The 23,294-nt window shown below is 36.2% G+C and overlaps 2 protein-coding genes, 1 non-coding gene and 1 pseudogene across 3 annotated transcripts; 2 read left to right on the top strand and 2 right to left on the bottom strand.

The window, feature by feature from the left end:
* The first annotated feature begins 102 nt into the window (after positions 1-102).
* Positions 103-601, top strand: LOC18601042 (uncharacterized). The gene is made up of 2 exons (XM_007031848.3): positions 103-460; positions 585-601. Exons 1-2 carry the CDS (start codon positions 103-105, stop codon positions 599-601), a joined length of 375 nt encoding a protein of 124 aa, XP_007031910.2.
* Positions 602-1,604: 1,003 nt separating this feature from the next.
* LOC18601041 (uncharacterized) lies at positions 1,605-2,099 on the bottom strand. The gene has a single exon (XM_088805647.1). The coding sequence runs from the start codon at positions 2,063-2,065 to the stop codon at positions 1,853-1,855; it is 213 nt and encodes a 70-aa protein (XP_088661773.1). The 5' UTR covers positions 2,066-2,099; the 3' UTR covers positions 1,605-1,852.
* A 12,526-nt stretch (positions 2,100-14,625) lies between these two features.
* Positions 14,626-14,732, bottom strand: LOC148763061 (small nucleolar RNA R71). The gene has a single exon (XR_016026129.1). It is a non-coding gene; the product is annotated as a small nucleolar RNA R71 (small nucleolar RNA).
* Positions 14,629-19,426, top strand: LOC148763060 (uncharacterized; annotated as a pseudogene).
* The last annotated feature ends 3,868 nt before the right edge of the window (positions 19,427-23,294 follow it).

The raw sequence follows: 23,294 nt of genomic DNA, 5'->3' as shown, positions 1-23,294 counted from the left end.
ATATCTTCTCCCAAATCTCTGGGATTCAAATCTTCCAGACATTCGATTCTATTGTAAGTTTGTGACCAACCAGAACAAAAAAAAAAAAAAAAACTGAAAAACATGAGAGCAGGAGAGCAACAATCAGGGGCAATCTATGAACTATGTTCAATGATAACCCAAATCCTGAAATCTCCTCCTCCTATTCCCATTCCAATCCCAAGCTCACATGACACTTCCTCCTCTTCTTCTTCCAGGCCCCATACGCACGTGATGTTCTCCCGGGTTTCTTATGCAGCTTTTGCTACTTTGTTTCTGGGGATCTCTTTGGCTTTAATGCTGGTCGGTTCTGTCACCTTTATCATCGGCTTCGTTATAATGCCTTGGGTCATTGGTTTGCTCGCCGTTTTCCACTTTGTTGCGGTCGTTTCAACTTTTTCCGAGCTTTGGAGGTCGTTTATTGCTTCCAAGGATGCCCCTTGTAAGTCTACATGATATTTCTCTCAAAATTTCTGTCGTTTATTTTACTTATTTTTCTATGTTTGGTTGTAAAATTGGCCGAATGGGTTTTCTTATTTGTGTGGAAATAACGTATATTTTTGCAGCTCAGAGGTTCTCATGAAGTTAACACAGTTTGTTGATATTTGAAGCCTGGAAAGTTGAAAAGCTAGACAGATAGATGGCAAGGCTTAACTTGGCTGCTTTTATGTTCCTTTTTTTAAATTTGACTCTGTATTTTCCTGCCATTTTAGCAAAGGGAAATTCTCTTCTTTTTTTTTTTAAAGGTGAATTAGCTTCATACCATACTAAGCCTTCATACCATACAAAGTCTTTTAACTGTTTCCTAAAGACTTCAACTGGCATAAGATATCAGCTTGTGCAAGGAGAAAAATCTATACAATACCAAAGGGAAATCGCTTCATAGTGTTCTTTGCAATTTCCTTTCCGAGCCTGAGCTAATAAACAAAAGAAAGCTCTCTACCTTTATCCTAAAGACCTATGTTGTACAGAGAAAACACAGAAATTCAAGATTTAATAAGCACGTCTTTCTCTAACCCAAAATCCCAGAATCAACGTAGCTGTCTTTAATCCCAGAAATTCACCCCCTTTATTTGTTAATGCTTGCCATTTTGCCTCGACTCTGAACATTGAAAACTTGTTTATATAATGAGATCATTACTTTCTTTCAGAAGCTAAATTTAATGAGATATGCAACTTCCATACTTATAAACGCAAGATGTTTTCATTTATCTATTTAGACTTGAGATATGGTAACTAAAAGTCTAAAACACTAATTTCTGAGGGCAGTTCTGCCATAGGCTTTCCTTTACTGGTTTTGTAACAATCCCTGCTTTGTGCTGGAAATTGGTTGAAGCAAATTGTTGTCAATTGCTTAATTGGACAAATTAAGGTAGTTGAGGAACCATAATTTTAGGTTTTGGTTCAATGTAAAAACCTGGGGAGTGGGCTGTGATCAGAAATTTTCTGCTACCAACCAGTAAAAACAACCTGGTTCTTTCTTCTACCAATGGCATCTATCAAGAAAAGTAGAAACTGTATAAAGTTTGAAAATAGGCTCAAATATATTACCATTTCACCCATTCACCATTAATGAGATAGTCAATACAAAATCATATATAATCATCAAAGATCTTCTCATAAGAATGAAAGAAACTCGATTGGTAGTAACAGTAATGCAACGTTGTTTGATTCCTCTGGGAAGAAGAAAGATGGGAGATTTTAAAGATTAACAGCCATCCATGAGTGAGGACGCTGTCTTCTTGCTAGAAAAGTAGAGAATTTTTATCTGAAACTTCTCAACTTCTAAATAGAACAAGCAACAAGAAATGGAGCAAAGAAAGGATTGTCTATGCTACCCTGAATAGATGTGAATGCCAATAGCTATCACAAAGATGGTGACTAGGCCAAAGAATATGATCGTGTGAACAAAAATGGAGATCGGACTCGTCTGAAAGTTGGCAAATTCTACTGCTCTTTTGTTTCCAGGCAGCTGACACAGCAACCCCGGTGAACACACCACAAACAGCACCACTGCCACCACTACTGGCCCCCAATCGCCCGACATCCTCTCCCTTTGTTTCCCACAGACTCTTGCTCCTGAGATATATATTGGAAGGGGTAGAAGAATGTATGAGTGTCGGTTTATATGCAGATATTTAGATGAGAAGGCTGACTGAGCAACAATAAAAAGGAGGAAGCAGACGCACAGACGGCTGGAGAAAGACAAAAGTAGATGAAAAAAGGACAAACATAGAATCAGAAGACAAAGAAAAGGTTCATGACCGGAAGAGGGACCTTGGGTACGACGTTACTTTGACAGCAACAAACCCCTGGACGGCCTAGTATGGCATCATGTCCTTGTTTGGACGGCTGTTGCTTGAATGAGCACACTCCAAAGAAATAAAAGTCAATGTGCTCTTTAAAAATCTTGTTGTTTTAACTTATTTGGTTTACTTAATATGTTTTTGTTTGAATGTCTAAGCAGAAATCAAAGCTTTTTCTCAACTCTTGCATTAAGGAGTTGGGTTTATCTCCCTTTTTTAGATATTGTAAATGATCAGATAAGAGAAAAAGTGATTCTAGTTTTTGCCGAGGACCTGGATACTGGCTGCCGTACTGGTAGAGAAGAAGCTTAATCTGGTACAACCCTCTTCTCACGGTTGGTAGTACAACCCTGAAAATATAAATCATGTAACACACAACGATGCCAATGAGGAAAGTAACTGTCATGACAGCATCATAACCAATCTGATATCTTATGTCATTTGCTTCTTCCTTGGCTCCCTTTATGTGCGATGATCTTGCAATCAAAAGTAGGATCTTCCCAAGCCTCCAAGCAGCAAAAATTGCAAAATATATAGCAAATGTTGCAAGCATGACTCTTCCATCCGCTAATCCGTCAGCCTTTTTTAAAACAAAACCTGACATGGGTTATCGAATCCTGGTAGTACTTTTGAACAAGAACACTAGAATGTAAAAGATTGTGTTTCAAAATACAATTTGTTAGACTTAACGAAAGCAAATGCCAGAGAGACTCCAGATGGCCGCGAGGATTAGCAGAGCTGTTGCACTCCAGGGAAAAAGAATCTCAGACGTGGACTTGTCCATCTTTCAGGACGATGACTCTGTTCCCTCTAAGACTCTGTATCTACAATTGATGACCTCTCTGGTGGTGAGGAAACTAAACTTCATTAATTTCGAAAATCAAACAGAGTTAATGCTGAATAAGCAATTTCCAACACATTGCATGACTATTTTAGAAAAAACCAAACAAAATTCACGCAAAGAACTTCACCTAAGTTTTCCCCTTATTTTATTTTACATTTTCTGCAAACATAACGGTAGAGGCGAAGCTAAGGGTGTTGGCAGGCAGGGGTTTTAGTCTCCGAGGATCAAGGTAAAACAGGTATGTTTTTTCATCTGAGAGCCGAAATCTCTATTTTGGCTCCCCAAAATCTCATTGTTTGACCCTCCTAACTAAATAGCTAATTTTGTAACATGGTGACAACTTTCTTATAACCTCAAGCCTGCAACTTTTGATTTGGGAGATAAAAAAGTTAGAGGTAAATTATGTGAAAGGCCTGCTCTTGCCATTTCTAATAGTGATTGACTTGGACTATTATATAAGTTTTAACAATTATATCAACATCGGATATAAGATGGGTTGTTACACTAATCATGCAGTAACAAAAAAAAAAAAAAATAAATCGAGATTTGAACAAATCACAGATAAGTTAGAGATAAGCGGAGGGAAAAATGACAACAAAAGGCTTCATCCTTCACCACATTTCACAAAACCAACAGCAGAATCACATTGCCAAATTGGAAAATGATCATGATCCAGTCTAGTTAGTCTTGATAATTAACTCTTGCCCAGGCTTCTGGCGCCTCTACTAGCTGAGCTACCGGTGAATTAGCCAGTTCTGATGCAACCCTTCGCCTTTATTGACAAGAACCATCAAATATATGCAAGTTGTAACAGTGATCACACCATCAAAATGGCCAGCGGCCACATGACCAATAGTTGAAGTGATTTCAACTGGTATTGCATTGTCATTTCCTTGCTTTGAAATGTATGATTTCTCCAAGCTTCCAAGCAGCTAAACATATCCAAAATACAGCTAATCCTGTAAGCTGAATGAATGTTTCGACATTTCCATCCCTTTTGCCTTCCCAAGAAAAGAAAAGAAAAGAAAAAAAAAAGCCTTCAATTAGAGAATTCTACATTTTTCTAGGGAATGTTTGGTTTCAACTGCACTTGCCAATTGGACATGTAAGAAAAGAAACAGACCATGAAGGTGAGTGGAACAGCCATCCGATTAAAGAACACAATTATCTGAAATGTGCCGTCCATCTTGGATACTAACTTCCAACTTCTAATCTGAAAGGAGCAGAATTGATGCCCTCTTCTACTGATCATGATGCCCAGAGAATAATCAAGTTTATTTCATGATTGCCATGTTAAAAATTATAACTTAAGTACTAAACGGTTTTGTTAAGAGGGGAAAACATAAAGAATTAAAATAAGGAAACTGTTGGGAATGTTGAATGTACGGGAGATGAGCCAAATCCCTTGTACATTTGAATTGAACTGAATGTACGGGAGATGATACAAATCCCTTGTACATTTGAATTGAACTATGTAAATGGGGTTCTTGTGACAGGGAAAGGAAGCGTTGCAAACAAGTAAAAAGATGCACCGGAAGCGACAGAGAGGAAGATTGGAGCAGTTTCTGAAGTATTGAGTGTTGTGGCAGGTGGAAGACAATAAGAAGAGAATTAGAGATAGAATTTAGAGAAAAAAGCTCTGGAGGAGAATGTGTTAGCCTTTTTCTAGGGAGGAAAGAGCCCTTCTAAATGAATTGTGAGGCTCTATATATAGTACTAAAAGTGACGGTTACTCAAAAATAAGCTTTAATGCGCTTAATGAATAACATTATTATGAAGAACATTAGTGTGAGTAACAGTTACTGTAATTAGGTGTAATAAAATTTGTTCTCAAGTAAAAGGTAATAGAAAAGAGGTATACGTGAAAAGGTACAAAAGAAAAAACTGTACGAGAACAGGTATAAGAAAAGAAACTATGCATGAATAAGTATACGAGAACAAGATAGGAGGGTGAAATACTTGTACTTCAGGAAAAGGTTAAGAGAAAGATCTCTTAACTACCTCTATATCTGAGCCACCAAACCAAACTCTCCAGAGCATCCGAAGATGAAAGTAACACATGAACTTTGCTACTTATTCCAAGTTACTTTCACTGTCATCCAAGTAAAGTGGTTATTCTATTCGAAGTAGCTGTTCTACTTGTATTAGTTGTTCCATATTGAGTAGTGCTTTACTTATTCTAGTTGTTCTGCTTTAAGTAATACTTCACTTATTTTAGTTGTTCTGCATGAAGTAACACTTCATTTGTTTTAGTTGTTCTGCGTGATGTAGCACTTTACTTGTTTTAGTTGTTCTTTGTATAATATTATGTTGAAACATAATTCTTTAGAGAATAAGTATGAACTAAAATCGAGTATCTACATTTTGCCTCCTGCATAAGAATTCTTACTTAAAAATAATTCTTATGCATTACTTTAGGAAAAAGTTTTATTTTGTACTATAACGTATTGTACTATAACATCCCAAGTAGTAACGTCTCAAGTAGTACTGTTTTGGATAGTAACACCTTAAGTAGTAATGGGTTAGGTAATAACACATTACTGTTTAGTGAAATATTTGATTAATTATATAATAATATATTTTCATAGAATAATATTTTCAAGATACAAATCGTAAAAGGAAAGTTAATCTTTTTCATAAAAACCTTGATTCTATATGCTCTATAAATATGAAGCTATTATGAACAATTTTCTTTATTCAGATTTTAAGTAAAACAAAATTTAGAGTAAGGTCTGTTCTTTTGCGAATCTTGTTAAACACGTAAGTTTTTCTTTTTCTTATAATTTCTTGTTTGTTCTCTCTCTGTTTTTATTAGTATTTTTTTTACTTTTCAAAAAAATTGAATTTCTTTTACTTGTTTGTTGCCCCTTGCATAAATTTTTTTAAATTGAAATATGAGAAAAAAAATTCATGCACAAGATGAAATTTTTCAATTGAAAGAGATTATATATATAATATATTTAAACAGACAGGTAAATTGTTTGATTTTAAAAGAAAAGTTCAAAATATGGATTTGTTTCAAGTCCTGATGAGGCTAAAAGTAAATTGTAAAAGCAAAGTGTTAAAAAAAAAAAACAAGCAAACGCGTCAAGGAAGAAATTTTCTTTTATTGAATTGATTTTTGCCTTAAAGCTTGTTTTTGATTGTCTAATTGTTTTTGTTTTGAATTTTTTTTTTTTTTGTGTTTTGAAGTATAACTCTTCCATGTGAACCATTAAAATAAAAGAAATAAATAAAGGCCTAAACAAAAGAAGCAAATAAAGGTTGACTAACTTGTCGTTTTAAATAAACTTTGGAGCAATTTGTTGGCAGCAAAAGCTACAAGTTGCAGTTTTTTTTTTTTAATATAAAGAAAAGGGCTTTTTACTTTGGAGCTTAAGGCATGTGCCACGAGCTCTTTCAATTGGAGCTCGTAGTTCATGCCGCGAGCTCTTTTAATTAGAGATCGCGGTATATGCAGCGAGCTTTTTCAAATAAAGCTCATGGTAGTGCCGTGAGCTCTTTTAAGTGAACTTTTATAATTTAATTAATAATAATTTTTTTAGTTGACTTTTTTTTATTTTTTTTAATTTTATTCATTTGTTATTATTATTTTTATAAATTTTATTGTTCAATTTTGTAGCTTTTTTTCTTTTATTATTATTATTTTGTTATTTTTTTGACAAATACATAAATAATAAAAATTATTGTGTATGTATACTTATATCTTTTTTCATGATCACGTTTGTAGGCTTCTTTTTCCATCTTTCATTATGCCTAGGACGCGTTTCTGTCCGAAGATCCATTACGATGAGCCTGAAAGGGCTACAACAAGGAAGAAGATCACTGCATATAAAAGGAAGAATAGTGATTCCGAATTAGTTGCTCCCAAGAAAATTAGAGTAGGAAAAAGTGGTGAAGTTCCTCTTATCCCTAAAAACTAGAAAGATGAAATTATTAGAGAACGAGGAGAAGATTGTTTTTGGGAAGAAGTTCATGCTATACAGGTTGACGAACATTCCTCTAAGCCTGTTGGATATGATTTGAATCATCTATGCTCAGAAGCACCTCTTCATAAAAGAAGTGGTATTTAAGAACTATCCATGCTTAAGATCAAGTTTGAACGTGGTGAGTTTCCTCTTTCTACTATCAAGCTAGGCTCTACTTCTCAATTTGTTCATGGTTGGGATGAGTCGGTAAATAAGGTGTTGAAGAATCCTACTTATGTTAAACTTCTCTTTTCTGTTGGGATACTTGATGCTATACATGTCACTTCGAAGCTCAATATTTTTAGAGAAAAAAGGATGAATGTATGGCGTGCTATTCTTGCAAGGTGGATCACTTTTTTCTCATATTATGATTACAGCATGGGGGGAATTTATCTTCACTTTAGAAGATGTATGTGTTCTCTTGGAACTTCCTTGTATAGGAAAACATGATTTTCACTCTATTAAGCTTTCTGAAGAAGAGGTATGTATTCGAGATTTTTTCTTTGATCTACTTTAGAGTCTAATTAAAACTTCGAAGGTTGCACGATTCTCCAATTAGATAGGGATTTTTTTATAAAAAGTTCAATGCTAAGGGAATTGAAATTGGTTTTCTTGAGTACCTAGACCATAAGCATGAACTAATGGCTTTAGTAATCTTTTGGTTGGTACGACACATACTCTTAGGGTATCCAGATGATGGCATCTCTTTAGCAGTTGTTCCTTTAGCTATAAAAATTGTTAAGGGAATACGTTTTCTTCTTACTCTACTGTATTTAGATCTTTATATAAGAGGTTAGACCTATACCAACTCAAAACTGTCGAGTCAGATGGGCGTTACAAAGTTTTGACTTATGTGGATACTTCATTTATTTAGATGTGCTTATGGGAAAGGTTTGGTACTTGAACTCCCGTGCCTAGTGCATATCCTTTTGCATCTTTTTCTGTAAATAACCCTTTATCTAGGAACAATTACAGAGCTTGGGCGTGGCATGATTGACTCTTGAGAGGTAATGTTCTTGAAGTGATGGATGTGATAAAAGAATTTAATCCCAGACCTTATGTGCAGCCCATAAATGGATTCGGTGATCTTGAAATTTATTATGATCGCCACCCTCTACAGTCTGGAAGAATGAGTTCACAAGGTATTAACTTTTGTGTACAGGTTCACAGTTCCTAATTGCCATCTATGATTGAGAGTTCCAGTTAAGGTGAAGATAGAAATTTTCTTTCTGTTAAGGTATATTCTCTTTGTAGAATGGCACGTCTATTTGGGTTTGACCAACCAACTCTGCCTAACTCTTTTTCAACTGTTAGTTTTTCTTCTTGCGTTTTTTCATTTCTCATGGTAGGACTTCAACTCCGTTTAGATAAATTTAAGAGTTGTACTGTCCCATCTTTTGACAGAGTTGGTATCCACACTTCTAGATGGTTTGCTTATTGGAGAGAGTGTGTTGAAGAATGAAGATCTTTTATTATGCCTTTGACTAATCCTAGAGCTTGTCTTTACACTCCTCCTATAAGTAACACCGATGTATCCTTGTGCTTGATTTCTCTCACAAAGAAAAGAAATGTAAATGAAGAAAAAGATGATGCTCATCGCGCTCTTACTCATCGAACAAAACATGTGCATCGAAAAGTAAGTTCATCATTTACTACTTCTTTTACTTTTTTTTTTTAAATTCATTTCTTAATCATACTTTTTTTTTTGTAGAGAGAAACAACTACGAGAATAGAACTTAACTCGGTTGAAGAGGAAGAGACTTTAAAAGCTGAGATTAAGAAAGAATCATGTGATTCTGAACATAGTGATGAATTTGATGATGAGTTTGTTGATATTGATAAAGCTGAAGTTAAGGGTGAACTAGCCTCTTTTGATGATTTCATTGATTTGGATGTTCTATTTCCTTCTCATGTTCAGAGCTCTACTATGAGCCAGGTATAAACATATTACTATGTTACCCCAATTGATGTTAATCCCTTTTTTTTTAAAAATTAAGATCATTTTTACTTCCCAGGTTATTCAAGATGAGGGTATTCCTAATACTGAGGTTGTTCCCAACACTGAGGTTATTCCTACTGTCGAGGTTGTATCTGATGTTGGAGTTGATGTTGGAGCTATTTCTAATGTTGTCATTGATAATGTCATAGCAATTCCTAATATTGAATCTGTTCATGATGTTGGAGTTATTATTGATGATGCTAGAGTTACTTCAATTAATTCTCGTGCTTCTTCTTCCCCAATGCTAGCATACAAAGATGCTAATAGTGTTTTTGGTACTTAAGTAGCATGTACTAAACATAGTGGTAGGAAAGTCGACTTCCATGGTTTTCAAATTTCTTCAGAATATGTGGAATACTTGGAGCAAATTTTTAGTATAAAAGGGGAATTTGGAGTACCTCTTTTTTGAAGAACATGGATATCATTTGTTTAATGATGGAAGTGATGGGTAGAGCTCTAGCCATTTCTCATGCTCAATTAATGAGTATTTCACCAAAGGAATTGCAACATATATTATGAGATTTCGATGATGCTTGTAATGTTGGATTCAAACTTGAATGCCTCAATGATTGTAGATCTAAAGCCAAAGCTTTTCTCACCAAGTCTTCCTCGGAAAAAGAGTTGGAAGACATTGCAACAAAGATAGCTTCACTAAGAAAGTGTGAAGCTGAACTGCAAGAACAATTAGATATCTTTGCCAATATTAAGAATAGTAACTCTTCTCTATGGAGTATACAGTTGGCTAGGCTTTTGCTTCCCTTTTGCTTATCTTTTACTTTTTTGAAAGCTTGTTTAAGCTAGTTCTTTGCTATTGATATATCGTATCTTTATTTTCATTTTGCTATAATAATAATATCATACGCATGTTGCGTACTTATTCCTATTTCACATTATTGTATGTGGCCAAAAGGGAACTTTCAACTTTACATCAAGGAGATTAACTCTAACCTGATATGAAGGAAATTAATTTAACCCTTAAAATAAGTAAGCATAAGAGCTGCGACCAATTTGTAAGCAATAAACTAGGGCCAAGAAATGAGCGATAAAGCTTGTGGCTAATAGCATAACATCATTACAGCCAAATTATGAGCAATAAAGCTAGCGGCTAAAATATGAATAATAAATTATGATCAAAGAATAAGCGATAAAATTTGAGACCAATAGAAAAATATCATTGTAGCCAAAATATGAGCGGTAAACCTTGCGATTGAAGTAAGAGTGATGAACTATGGTCAAAGAATGAGCAATAAAGCTTGTGACTAATAGTATAATATAATTACAGCCAAAATATAAGCGATAAAGCTAGTGGCTAAATATGATTTTTTTTAAATGTCAAATTGCAATTCTTAAAACAATGAAGAGTCAAAGTCATAAAAATATCATACATGAGCGAGAAACTGGTTGTTCTGGATACTATTATTCTCAATCAATAACTCACCTACTTGCATCTTGTTGTGAAATATTCCCTTTTGAAAAGGACCTATTCTTTTTCTACCTCATTCTTTAATTGCATTCACTATTAGAGTATTCTTTCTATCGAAGTGAGTAGCTCCCTTTTGTTTGAGAACCGTATTATTGGTTCTTCGTACCGTTTCCACTAAAGTAGCAATAATTGGAAAAGGTAAATTCTCTAAGTGTAGCCTACACTCATTAAACATTCCTTGAATGTAAATTTTCATCAACTTCTTCTCATCATGAGACTCTTATATATCTAATACCATTTCTCTCAAGCGTTAGATGTATTCCATGAGGTCTTCTCTAGACTTTTGATATTCTCTTCCCAAATCAACTAGAGTAACTTTCTTTTAAGTAGAGAAAAACTTCTCTTTAACATCTTGCAGATTTGATTTCAAGATTCAACAAAGCCAGGGGTGAGATTAACATACCATGTATAGGCCTTTTCGATGAGAGATTTAGAGAGCTCTTTCAACTTCAAGTCATCATCCAATCTCGCTAGTCCGAGTGTTTCCATAAATTCCATAACATGTTCTAATACTTCACCAGTCTTACCATCAAATTGCTTGAATTTAGGGCTAGTGTAGCCCTTAGGATATGATTTAATAACATTTAGAGCTCTTCCATTGTCACAAAGCTTTGAATAATGGTTGGTGGAATTATTGCAATAGAGGTAGTTGCTGGCATAACTACCACAGAGGAGTTGATCAAGTTGAGATTTCCAACACCTACCACATTAGTTGCATTTTCTCTATTTCCTCCATTCACATTTGTGTTTAGAACTAGGGGAATGGATCCATTTGATGCTTTCTCATCACCATTAAGGTGTACAAGTTGAGCTTGAAAAATGGTGGGAATTGAGGATGCAAGTTGAGATATGGTCTCCAACATCCGTTTATTATTGTCTTCCAACATTTGCATTCTCTCTCGAGAAGCCTTAATCATTTTCATCAGCTCTTGGATGTAGATAGGAATAGTTGCATCTTGTTTACTAAAGGAATTGTTTATTTCTTTTAATAACACAAAGTTTTTCTATTAAATTTTTACTTAATGCAATCACTCCTCCCTAGTGGAGTCATCAAAATGTAAATGGGATTCTTGTGATAGGGAGAGGAAGCATTGCAAACAAGTAAAAGGATGTGTCGAAAGCGGCAGAGAGGAAAATTAGAGCAGTTCTTGAAGTATTGAGTATTATGGCAGGTGGAAGACAATAAGAAGAGAATTAGAGAGAGAATTAGAGAGAGAATTTAGAGAGGGAAGCTTTGAAGGAGAATGTGTTAGCCTTTTTTTAGGGAAGGAAGAGCCCCTCTAAATGAATTGTGAGGCTCTATATATAGTACTAAAAGTGACGGTTACTCAAAAATAGGCTTTAATACGCTTAATGAATAACATTATTATGAAGAACATTAATGTGAGTAACCATTACTGTAATTGGATGTAATAAGACTTATTTTCAAGTAAAAGGTAATAGAGAAGAGGTGTACGTGAAAAGGTACAAAAGAATAAGTTGTACGAGAACAGGTATAAGAGAAGAAGCCGTGCATGAATAGGTATACGAGAACAGGATAGAATGGTAAAACACTTGTACTTTAGGAAAAGGTTAAGAGGAAGATCTCTTAACTACCTCCATATCTAAGCCACCAAGCCAAACTCCCTGGAACATCCGAAGATGAAAGTAACCCATAAACCCTGCCACTTATTCCGAGTTGCTTTCACTGTCATCCAAGTGAAGTGGTTATTATATTCGAAGTAGCTGTTCTACTTGTATTAGTTGTTTGATAACTCTATTATATAGAGTTATCATAGGGTACTTTTTGGAGCATAAACTTTGCTTTTTCTTTTAGTTCTTTGCTTAGTCCGTAGCAAATTTTCATGCTTTTTAGTATAAGTTAACTCTTAGGGTGTCTAGTGTCATTTAGACCATTTTAGCTTCATTTCTTTTCAAAATTTTTAAATCAACCTCTAACTATTGAACCTTTTGATGTTGAAGGAATCGTGGAGCTGAAAGAGAAGCTGATTGTGAGGATCACAACAACTCTGCACGAGGCAGCTTGAAGGAGGAGAACATGGTAGCAGAATGCTCAAAGTTACAATAGCAAAAATGTCCAGGTAGAGAGTTTCTCACTGTAGCGAGAAACAGGGCAAGAAGAGGCAATAGGATTTTTGCTGCAACGAGAATCCAATCTTGCTACAGCGAAAATGAAGAGCATTGCAAAGCCAAGTCAGCTTCTAGCTCGCTACAGCAAGAATCCAATCTCACTGTAGCGAGAACATGTCAGAAAAATCAAATATGCTTGGCACGAGATTCTAGGTCAAAATTGAATGAATAAGGGAGTATAAATAGGAACTTTTGCACAGAAAAAGAGGCAGATTCGGGGGAGACACTTTGGGCAATAAGAGGCTGAAGCAAAATGGGAAAAAGGAAAAGAATCAAGAGCTAGAGCTTGTAAAGCTGCAACAGAACATCTTCCTCTCTCTCTCTCTAGATTTGAAGCTTTCTCTCTCTTTCTCATTTGTAAAACAATACTTTTGTTTACTGTATTATGTACTCTCTTTTTGGAAATGTTGAGCTAAACTTATTAATCTAGGATTATGGTTGACTTTATTATGTAGTTTGGATATTGATTTGGGTGGTTGCTTAGTCTCATTGGAAACATTGATGCTTACTCAAATTTAAACTTATTTGCCCATTTATTGGATTGATAACCAATTAAATGTGTTTAAGTATTTAGATGACATTTGAAAGAGTTAATCTAAATTAGACTTAGATTTGAGTAATGTGTGTTCAAAACACTTCAAAAGGAATTTTAGTGCTTTGATGTGTAATTAGAGTAGAAATACATTTAATTGCAGCACATAGTCTATTTGGAAATCCTTGGTTTAAAGTGCTTAGTTTAGTTGTCTCCTATAAACATATAGTGATTCAATTAGATTAAGTAAGTGTGTAATATCTCGACGGAGAAGTACACATACCTCAAGATTTTAGACTAACATAATCTTTCATTAAGATTAAGTAACTAACCAAACCCAATTCCAAATGAAATTTTAGAGGATACCATAATCCTAGAATATTAGACCATTGATTTGACTTCAATTGATCATTTGCACCACTTAGATTAGACTTAGATAATTAGATTACATTTTTTTTTCATAGTTCACAATTTGTTACTTGGATAAAATTAGCTTGTTATAATTTTAGTAGTTAGCACAAATTTTAGATCAACTCCTTGAGGATCGACACATCAACTTATCACTTACTACTTGTTGCGATCGTGTCCACTTGCACGTAATCTTTGCTTGTATGTTGCATTCAAATTGAGCATATCCCATATTGCATAAGCAAGAGAATTATTTTTATTTTTTTTTATTTTTTTTACAAGCAACAAGTTTTTTGCGTCGTTGCCGGGGAGTTGTTTTCTATTTTTGTGCTAATATTAATACTAAGCAAGCTAGTCTTAATTCAAGCTTTATTTTTCAGTGTTTTTAGGTACGGAGAACCCTTATTATATGAGAAGAGTACAAAACTTGGAATGGATTTTGCATGATCCGGAAATAGGGGAAACATTTCAAAGACTACTTAGACAAGATCCCCAAGACGGTGAACAAGTTGACAACATGGCTGCAAATAAGAGGGAACAAAATGTGCAACAGCATGAAGTAGTGGATAATAGATCCTTGAGAGACTATGCAGTCCCATTGGTGCAAGGTCTTCACTCAAGTATTCAGAGGCCGGCCATTCAAGCTAATAATTTTGAGATTAAGCCGGCCATCATCCGAATGATACAAACCTCTGTTCAGTTTGGAGGCTTTCCCAACGATGACCCCAACGCGCATATCGCTAATTTTTTGGAGATTTGTGACACTTTCAAGTATAACGGGGTCACTGACAACGCGATACGATTGTGATTGTTTCCTTTCTCGTTGCGAGATAAGGCGAAAGTGTGGCTGAACTCCCTTCCCACAGGATCCATCACTACATGGGATGACCTGGCGTAGAAGTTCTTAGTCAAATTCTTTCCTCCAGTACAGACTGCGAAGATGAGAAACAACAATACTTCTTTCACGCAGTTGGATTCTGAGTCTCTATACAAAGCATGGGAGAGGTATAAAGACTTGCTCCAGAAATGTCCACACCATGGCCTCCCCAAATGGTTGCTAGTGCAAACCTTCTACAATGGCCTACTAAACTTGATTCGAACCACCATTGATGCAGCAGCTAGAGGTGCTCTCATGGCAAAGTCGATTGATGATGCATATGACTTCTTAAAAGAGATGGCCTCCAACAACTATCAATGGCATTCCGAGAGGGCCTTGCCAAGGAGGGTAGTTAGGGTTCACGAACTAAATGCCATTAATGCATTGACAGCCTAAGTAGTTGCTCTCACGAAGAAAATTGATGCTTGCAAAGTCCATTCAGTACAAAGTTCATTTATTTCTTATGAATATTGTGGGGATGAGCATCCTACCGATCATTGTCCAATGAGTGCAGAATCAGTGCAATTTATTAGTAACAAGCACCAGAATTTTCCGCAGTAGAATTTTCCATAGCAGAATAACCCCTATGCAAATACTTACAACCCTGGGTGGAGAAATCACCCAAATTTCTCTTGAGGCAGCCAGCAGGGATCTTCATCAGCTCCGCGCCCACATTTTCCCTTGGGTTTTCCACAGCAACCTAGACCCCCAATGTAGGAAAAGAAGCCTTCCATGGAGGATTTACTCATGCAGTACATGGCAAAGACAGATGCTCTTATTCACAGTCAAGCAACCTCATTGAAAAATCTTGAGACTCAAATGGGGCAGTTAGCCAATGCTGTCAATGCTAGGCCTTAAGGAACATTGCCTAGCGACACAGAGCCAAATCCAAGAAAAGAAGGAAAAGAGCATGTGAAGGCCATCACTCTTAGGAGTGGAAAAGTATTGGTTGACAACAGTATTAAGCAAGAAAAGCCTCAAGAGAAGCCAATTGAGAATGAAACAGCAGCTGAAAGTTCTGACCAACAGGAGCAAGTCAAAGATACTCAAACCACAAACCCACCACCTCCATTTCCTCAGCGTCTCCAAAAGCAAAAGTTAGATGCTCAATTTCAAAAATTCTTGGAAGTGTTTAAAAAGCTGCACATAAATATATCGTTTGCTAAAGCATTAGAGCAGATGCCTTCATATGTCTAGTTTTTGAAGGATATCTTGACAAAGAAAGAAGACTTGGCAAGTATGAAACTGTGGCATTAATCGAGGAGTGTAGTGCCATAATTCAGAACAAGTTACCACCGAAGCTCAAGGATTCGGGAAGTTTCACGATACCTTGTACTATTGAGGCATTGTTCTTTGCTAAAGCTTTAAGTGACTTAGGGGCCAGCATAAATTCGATGCCTTTGTCAATCTATCGGAAGTTAGGGTTGGGAGAAATCAAGCCAACCACGGTGACACTACAACTAGTTGATCGCTCTCTCACTTATCAGCTAGAAATTATGGAGGATGTGTTAGTCAAGGTTGATAAATTCATTTTTTTGGTGGATTTCATTGTTCTAAACATGGAAAAGGATCGAGAGGTACCAATCATACTTAGGAGACCCTTTTTACACACCGTAAGAGTTCTTATTGATGTAGAGAAAGAAGATCTTACATTGAGAGTTTAAGATCAGGAGGTAACATTTAATATTCTCCAAACTCTAAAGTTTCCCAACAATCATGATGAATGCTTTGCTGTAAGTGTTGTCAATAGTGTCACCCATGAGGTATTTAAGGAAAGTTACCCCTAAGACCCTTTAGAGGCATTTATAGTAGCTAGTTCCCAGAGGGAGAATGATGATTTTATGGAATGTGTGAAATTATTGGACGCATCTTCTCGAGTGTTGAGGACACCATTTGAAGCTTTAAATTTTTCTACTACATCATTACCAACAAAGCCATCCATTGAGGAACCTCCCATGTTGGACCTTAAGCCACTACCTTCACATTTGAGGTATGCATTCCTTGGAAATTCAACTACTCTTCCAGTTATTGTTTCCTCTACACTTACTAACTTGCAGAAGAGAAACTTTTGAGGGTATTAAGGGAGCACAATAAGGCTATAGGATGGACCATCGCAGACATTAAAGGGATTAGCCCTTCCATTTGCACGCATAAAATCCTTTTGGAGGAAGATCATTATACTTCCATTGAGCATAAAAAAAGACTTAATCCCATTATGAATGAGGTAGTAAAAAAGGAAATCATCAAATGGTTCGATGCTGGAATCATCTACCCCATCTCAGACAACTCATGGGTGAGCCCAATTCAATGCGTCCCGAAAAAAGATGGGATAACTGTGATCCCAAATTCAAACAATGAACTGATTCCCACGAGGACGATAACGGGATGGCGGGTATGTATGGATTACAGAAAGCTCAACCGAGCAACAAGGAAATATCACTTCCCACTTCCCTTTATTGATCAAATGTTGGACCATTTAGCTGGTAAGGAATTCTACTGCTTTTTAGATGGTTACTTGGGTTATAACCAGATTGCTATTTCGCCTAATGACCAAGAGAAGACAACTTTTACTTGTCCTTATGGTACTTTTGCCTTTAGAAGAATGCCTTTTGGTTTGTGTAATGCTCCAACAACTTTTCAAATATGCATGATGTCTATTTTTTCTGATATGGTTGAAAAATGTCTTGAAGTGTTCATGGATGATTTTTCTGTGTTTGGCAGTAACTTTGATGACTGTCTTTTGAATCTACCTAAGGTCCTTCAACTGTGTGAAGAGACCAATTTAGTGCTAAATTGGGAGAAATGTCATTTCATGGTGGAAGAAGGCATTGCGTTAGGGCACAAGGTTTCGAGCAAGGGCTTGGAGGTTGACAAAGCCAAAATTGAGACAATTGAGAAGCTTCCACCACCAACTTCAGTGAAAGGTATTAGAAGTTTTTTGGGTCATGCTGGTTTTTATAGGAGGTTCATTAAAGATTTTTCAAAAATTTCCAAACCTTTGTGCAATTTGCTAAAGAAAGATGTCCCATTTAAATTCGATGATGCATGTCATGCTGCATTTTTAGAATTGAAAAAGAAATTGGTATCTGCTCCTATCATTATAGCTTCAGACTGGAATCTTCCTTTTGAGTTACTGTGTGATGTTAGTGACTACGTTGTAGGAGCAGTACTAAGCCAAAGAAAATCCAAAATTTTTCATTCTATTTATAATGCAAGCAAAACATTGACTGAGACTCAAATGCACTACACCACCACTGAAAAAGAACTGTTAGCTATAGTATTTGCATTTGATAAGTTTCATTCTTACTTGGTTGGCACTAAGGTTATTGTGTACACTGATCATTCTGCAATTAAGTATTTGATTGCCAAAAAAGATGTCAAACCAAGGTTGATTAGGTGGATCCTACTGCTACAAGAGTTTGATTTAGAGATCTGTGATAAAAGGGGAACTGAAAATCAAGTAGTAGACCATCTCTCAAGATTTGAGCTTGAACATCAAGGTAAGGAGGAAATCGTCATCAAGGAAACCTTCCCGGATGAACAAATCTTTCAAGTGAGTAAGAACTCAATCCCTTGGTATGCTGACTTTGTGAATTATCTGGTGAGCAACATTATTCCCTCAGATATAAATTTTCACTAGAAAAAGAAGTTTTTGCATGATGTTAAAGCTTATGTGTGGGATGAGCCTTTCTTGTTTAAGTAGTGTAATGATCAAATTCTGAGAAAATGTGTTCCAGAAGAAAAAGTTCAAAGCGTGCTTCATCATTGCCATTCTTTGGACTATGGAGGACATTTTGGAAGAACAAGAACTGCTGTTAAAGTCCTCCAATCAGGTTTGTATTGGCGTACATTGTTTAAAGATGCTTACAAGTTTGTTTTGCAGTGTGACAGATGCCAAATAGTGGGTAATATCTCCAGGCAACAAGAAATGCCCCTCAACAACATGCTGGAAGTAGAAATTTTTGACGTGTGGGGTATTGACTTCATGGGTCCGTTTATATCTTCATTCAACGATAGATATATCTTGCTTGCTGTGGATTATGTCTCCAAATGAGTGGAAGCAGTAGCATTTCCTCACAATAATTCTAAAGTGGTAATGAAGTTCATCAAGAGGAACATTTTCACTCGATTTGGCACTCTAAGGGCAACTATTAGTGATGAGGGGAGTCACTTTTGCAACAAATATGTCGATGCACTTCTTGCAAAATATGGAGTTAAACACAAGGTTGCAACTACGTACCATCCTCAAACTAGTGGGCAAGCCGAAGTGTCCAATAGAGAAATTAAGAGAATTTTGGAGAAAATGGTTTGCCCCTCAAGAAAGGGTTGGGCAAGAAGATTGGATGATGCATTGTGGGCATATCGAACTGCTTACAAGACACCAATTGGCATGTCTGCATACAAGTTAGTCTTTGGAAAAGCTTGTCATTTACCGGTGAAACTTGAGCATAAGGCATATTGGGCAGTGAAGAAATTAAACTTGGATCTACAAGCAGCGGGAAAGAAGAGGTTGTTGCAATTGAACAAACTTGATGAGTTTCGCCTTCAAGCTTACGAAAATGTCAAATTGTATAAAGAGAAGACAAAGCAATGTCATGAGAGGAAGATAGTGGAACAACGCTTTGAGCCGGGTCAATTGGTGCTACTATTTAATTCTCGCTTGAAATTATTCCTGAGAAAACTAAAATCGAGGTGGTCAAGGCCGTTCATTGTTTCAAAAGTTTCTCCACACGGTGCTATGGAAGTGATGGATAGCAAGACTAATGAAACATTCAAGGTTAATGGACAGCGGTTGAAGCATTATTTTGAAGGGAACGTTGATCATCAACGCTCATCTATCCACTTAGTCGACCCTCACTAAGCGCTCGAAAAGTCTGGCTGAAGACTTTAAACAAGCGCTTCTTGGGAGGCAACCCAAGTTCTTTACCCCTAAGTCTCTTGTTTTAAAATTTAATCATTAGGTTATAGAATGCTTTACATTTTTAATCTTTCTTTCTTCCATTTATACTTTGATACTACCATTTTTAGTTTCATTTACTTATCATTTTCATACATAGCTCTATAGTTTTAATTGTGTTTTTTTTTTTAATTTTGTTTGACAGATAGAAGGGGAGCATCATAGAAAATATCTCGCTATAACGAAATCTTAAGCTCGCTACAGCGAAATTGAGGCAGAGAAACAAAAAGTTTCTCGTTGTAGTGGGAAAAATGGCAATAAAAGGCGAGAAACAGAAAGTTTCTCGCTGCAGCGAGATTTGGACTCAATTTCCAGAAAGTTTTTCGCTGCAGTGAGACTTCTAGCTCGCTGCAGCTAGAACTCAAGCTCGCTGCATAGAGATTTGCTGTGTGATGAACCCCTAGAAATAGAAAGTTGCTCGCTATAGCGAGATGTTTCCCTTTAACACTTGTGGTTCTAGCTGCAGCGAGAACCCATTCTCACTGCAGCGAGATGTCAGACCCCTCCCCACTATAAAAGGCTCATCTTTTCCCCTATCTTCCCTTCTCTCAAAATTTTAAACCCTAACCCCACTCTCTTCCCAAAATCCTCTCTCACAACTTCAAATCTCTCTCTCAACCATTGTCCAAATCATCACAAATCATCAAATTCAAGTTTTGAGGTTTTTAAGCAAAGGTTCTTCATCAAAAACAAAGGTTTGGGTAAGATACTCTTTAGTTTTTGCCTCAATTTTCAAATTGGAAGAAAGTGTTTGTGTTGAAGATTTTGGTGACAATTTGTACTAGGTTTTGCTTATCTCTATGAGTAGTGGTAAGCTAGTTGAAATTTGATGAATTTTATGTGATGGAATTATAGAATTTTGATGTTTGTTGATTGGGAATTTTGTCAATGTGATGCACATTTTAGGTTGCTAGATAATTATTTGCATTGGTGAGATTCTACGGCTGTTGGGAAGGGGATTTTGAAAGGGTTTTTGATTGAGGTCAATTGCGATAAACATTTGGTGATTAGTGGGTATTGGGTAGTGATAGTCTCAAATTAGGAATTGTGAAGTAGAGAATTTGGAAAAAATCATGGCACCCAAGAGAGTTAGGATGGGCAGTGCTGGATTCGATAGATCAAAATTTGTGTCAGTAGAGTCTTTACACTGACACAATCAGTCCCTGCTACACAAATCTCCAGTGCTAGAGAGAGGGATTGACCTGCCTCAAATCAGATATAATTATATGAGGCACTTTTTGTGCACAACCCAAAGCGGTAGTCATTCCCTTCGTTAGGGAGTTTTACGCCAATGTGGTAGAACATGAAAATGGAGTGGCATTTTGTAGGGGAAAGAGAGTTTCATTCGACAACCACACCATCAATAGGTTATACAACACCCCAGACATAGAAAATGATGAGTACACTCAATATATTAATGGGAAGGTGGACTTGGATGAGGTCATTAGTTTGTTGGGTAACCTCGGGACAACATGGAGATTGGTTAGGGGGTTCTGACAACATTCAAGGCAAGCGCGCTCAAAAATGAATACAAGGTTTGGCACCACTTTGTCTCAACCAAGATGCTACCAAAGAAACATACAAGTGAGGTGACCAAGGACTAAGTAGTCTTAATCTATGCCATCGTCTCAAGTAAGTCCTTAAACATTGGTGAATTAATTTACTCTAAAATTCTTCGCACTGCTGGTTCTACTAGGGATGGCCTATGGTACCCGTCACTCATCACCGCTTTATGCAAACAAGCGAGAGTCCTATGGAGCCCAAACGAGGAGATTATGCAATCGAAAGCCCCAATAGACAGTGGGATCGTGCAGAGGATGCAACTTCCGCAATCTCAAGCTACTGGTGCTAGTTCATCCGCTCCACCAAGGCCTCCATCTCGTAGTAGACCAGTGAATCTGCCTCAACAAATTAACCGTTTGGAGCGAAGAATGGGAAACATGGAGCAGATGTTACATGCTATGGTAGAGCACATGGGAATGGAGATGGAAAATTTCCCACAACCAACAGAGGACACGACTGATGATGAGAACGAGAGGAGGACAGTGACTCTTTTTGAATAAGAGTACTCTTTCCTATGCTTTTATTAACATTGAGGACAATGTTAGATTTAAATTGATGGGGAGTTTTAAAATTTTTAAAACTTTGTCTTATAGGTCTTTGCTTTTAGAGTTTTAAAACTTTGCTTTTATATTGTTTGTTTTTAGGTGTTAGTAATAGTTGTTGCTTTTCAATTTCAAGTTAGGAAGTTAGTTTTTCTAATCTTTGAAAATGTTGGATTTAATGATTCATTCCACCAATAAATTAGATTTACTCATCCAATAAAGAAAAATAGTTGTCTTTTAGTCTTATGCTCATAGTGAACATGAATATGGTTTGAGTATTTTGTTGAACCTCATTGCTAAGCATCACTGTAGATTGTTTTTTTCCACTATATTGTGCACTTATTTTTTGCTTTAACTAATTGTGATCACTTAGAGAAAGTTTATGCAAGTGTGAATGTTTGAATAAAATCATGAGTTTTAGAATTTGTTTTAGTTTCTCTCGAGGCGAAATCTTAGGCTACACTTAGTTAGGGAGATGACTTGGGCCATTTGTGGATCGATTGAGCTTTTCAAGCCTACCATACATAATTATATTCCTAGTCACCCTTGTTTGAGCCAAATTTTCTCCTTTCTTTTATCACACACTCAGTAAAAAGCCTTAACTTGTAAATAAAATTTCCACTTTAACACCCAACACTCTTAAGCACATAGATTATTTTTAGGAGATGTTGTGAGTGTAGACATGGTGAAAAAGGGTAAAGAAGTGGAACTCATTCAAATTAAAAAAAAAAAAACCCCATTACTTACCATGAAATGACATAAGTTTGGGGGTGTCAATTCAAATTCAAAAAAAAAAAAAAGAGAGAATAAAGTGTTTGATGAATTTAGAGGATGATGAATTAGAGAAAAAGGGTAGTGACTAGAAGAAGTGAAAAGCAAAGCTTGCTAGAGATCTTAGAATAATCATGTGCTTAGGGTGATTTGAGCCACATTTTATCCTTTATCATACCTTAACCCTAGCCACTCATTACAAGCTAGATAAAGTCCTAAGGATCCTCGATTGAGTGTTAGCCTACATTAGTGGAGATAGAAACAAAGAACGGACTTATGAAACTCTTGACTAATTTAAATTCTTGCATGAGCATAAACTAATCTGAGTGACATGGTATGTATTGCAAGGAATTTCTCACACACTAAAGGGAAACCAATTGAAAATGAGCTTGCAATTTTGTTGATGCATGTACTTGAACAATATTTGTGATTTGCTGTGAGCTTGGAAAATTAGGCAACATATGAGGAGTTTAAGGGTAATCTTTGAGTTGGTGCAATGAATTTGTCAGTTAATGTTTTCAGTCTTAAGTGTCTTTGATTACTTTAAGTTTTGCTCGATAACTACCAAAAGAGTAAGTTTAGGGGTGTGATAACTCTATGATATAGAGTTATCATAGGGTATTTTTTGGAGCATAAACTTTGCTTGTTTTTTTAGTTCCCTTCTTAGTCCTTAGCAAATTTTCATGCTTTTTAGTATGCTTTTTAGTATAAGTTAACTCTTAGGGTGTCTAGTGTCATTTAGACCATTTTAGCTTCATTTCTTTTCAAAATTTCTTAAATCAACCTCTAACTATTGAACCTTTTGATGTTGAAGGAATCATGGAGCCGAAAGAGAAGCTGATTGTGAGGATCACAACAACTCTGCATGAGGTAGCTTGAAGGAGGAGAACATGGTA

Source organism: Theobroma cacao, chromosome 4 (genome assembly GCF_053813885.1).
Source record: "Theobroma cacao isolate CCN51 chromosome 4, ASM5381388v1, whole genome shotgun sequence".
Lineage (NCBI taxonomy): Eukaryota > Viridiplantae > Streptophyta > Magnoliopsida > Malvales > Malvaceae > Theobroma > Theobroma cacao.
The sequence above is the reverse complement of the archived record's forward strand: the minus strand, read 5'-3'. Positions and strand labels throughout refer to the sequence as shown.

Excerpts from the sequence above, each read along its gene's own strand:
- LOC18601042 (XM_007031848.3), top strand. The coding sequence starts at position 103 with ATGAGAGCAGGAGAGCAACAATCAGGGGCAATCTATGAACTATGTTCA.
- LOC18601041 (XM_088805647.1), bottom strand. The coding sequence starts at position 2,065 with ATGTCGGGCGATTGGGGGCCAGTAGTGGTGGCAGTGGTGCTGTTTGTG.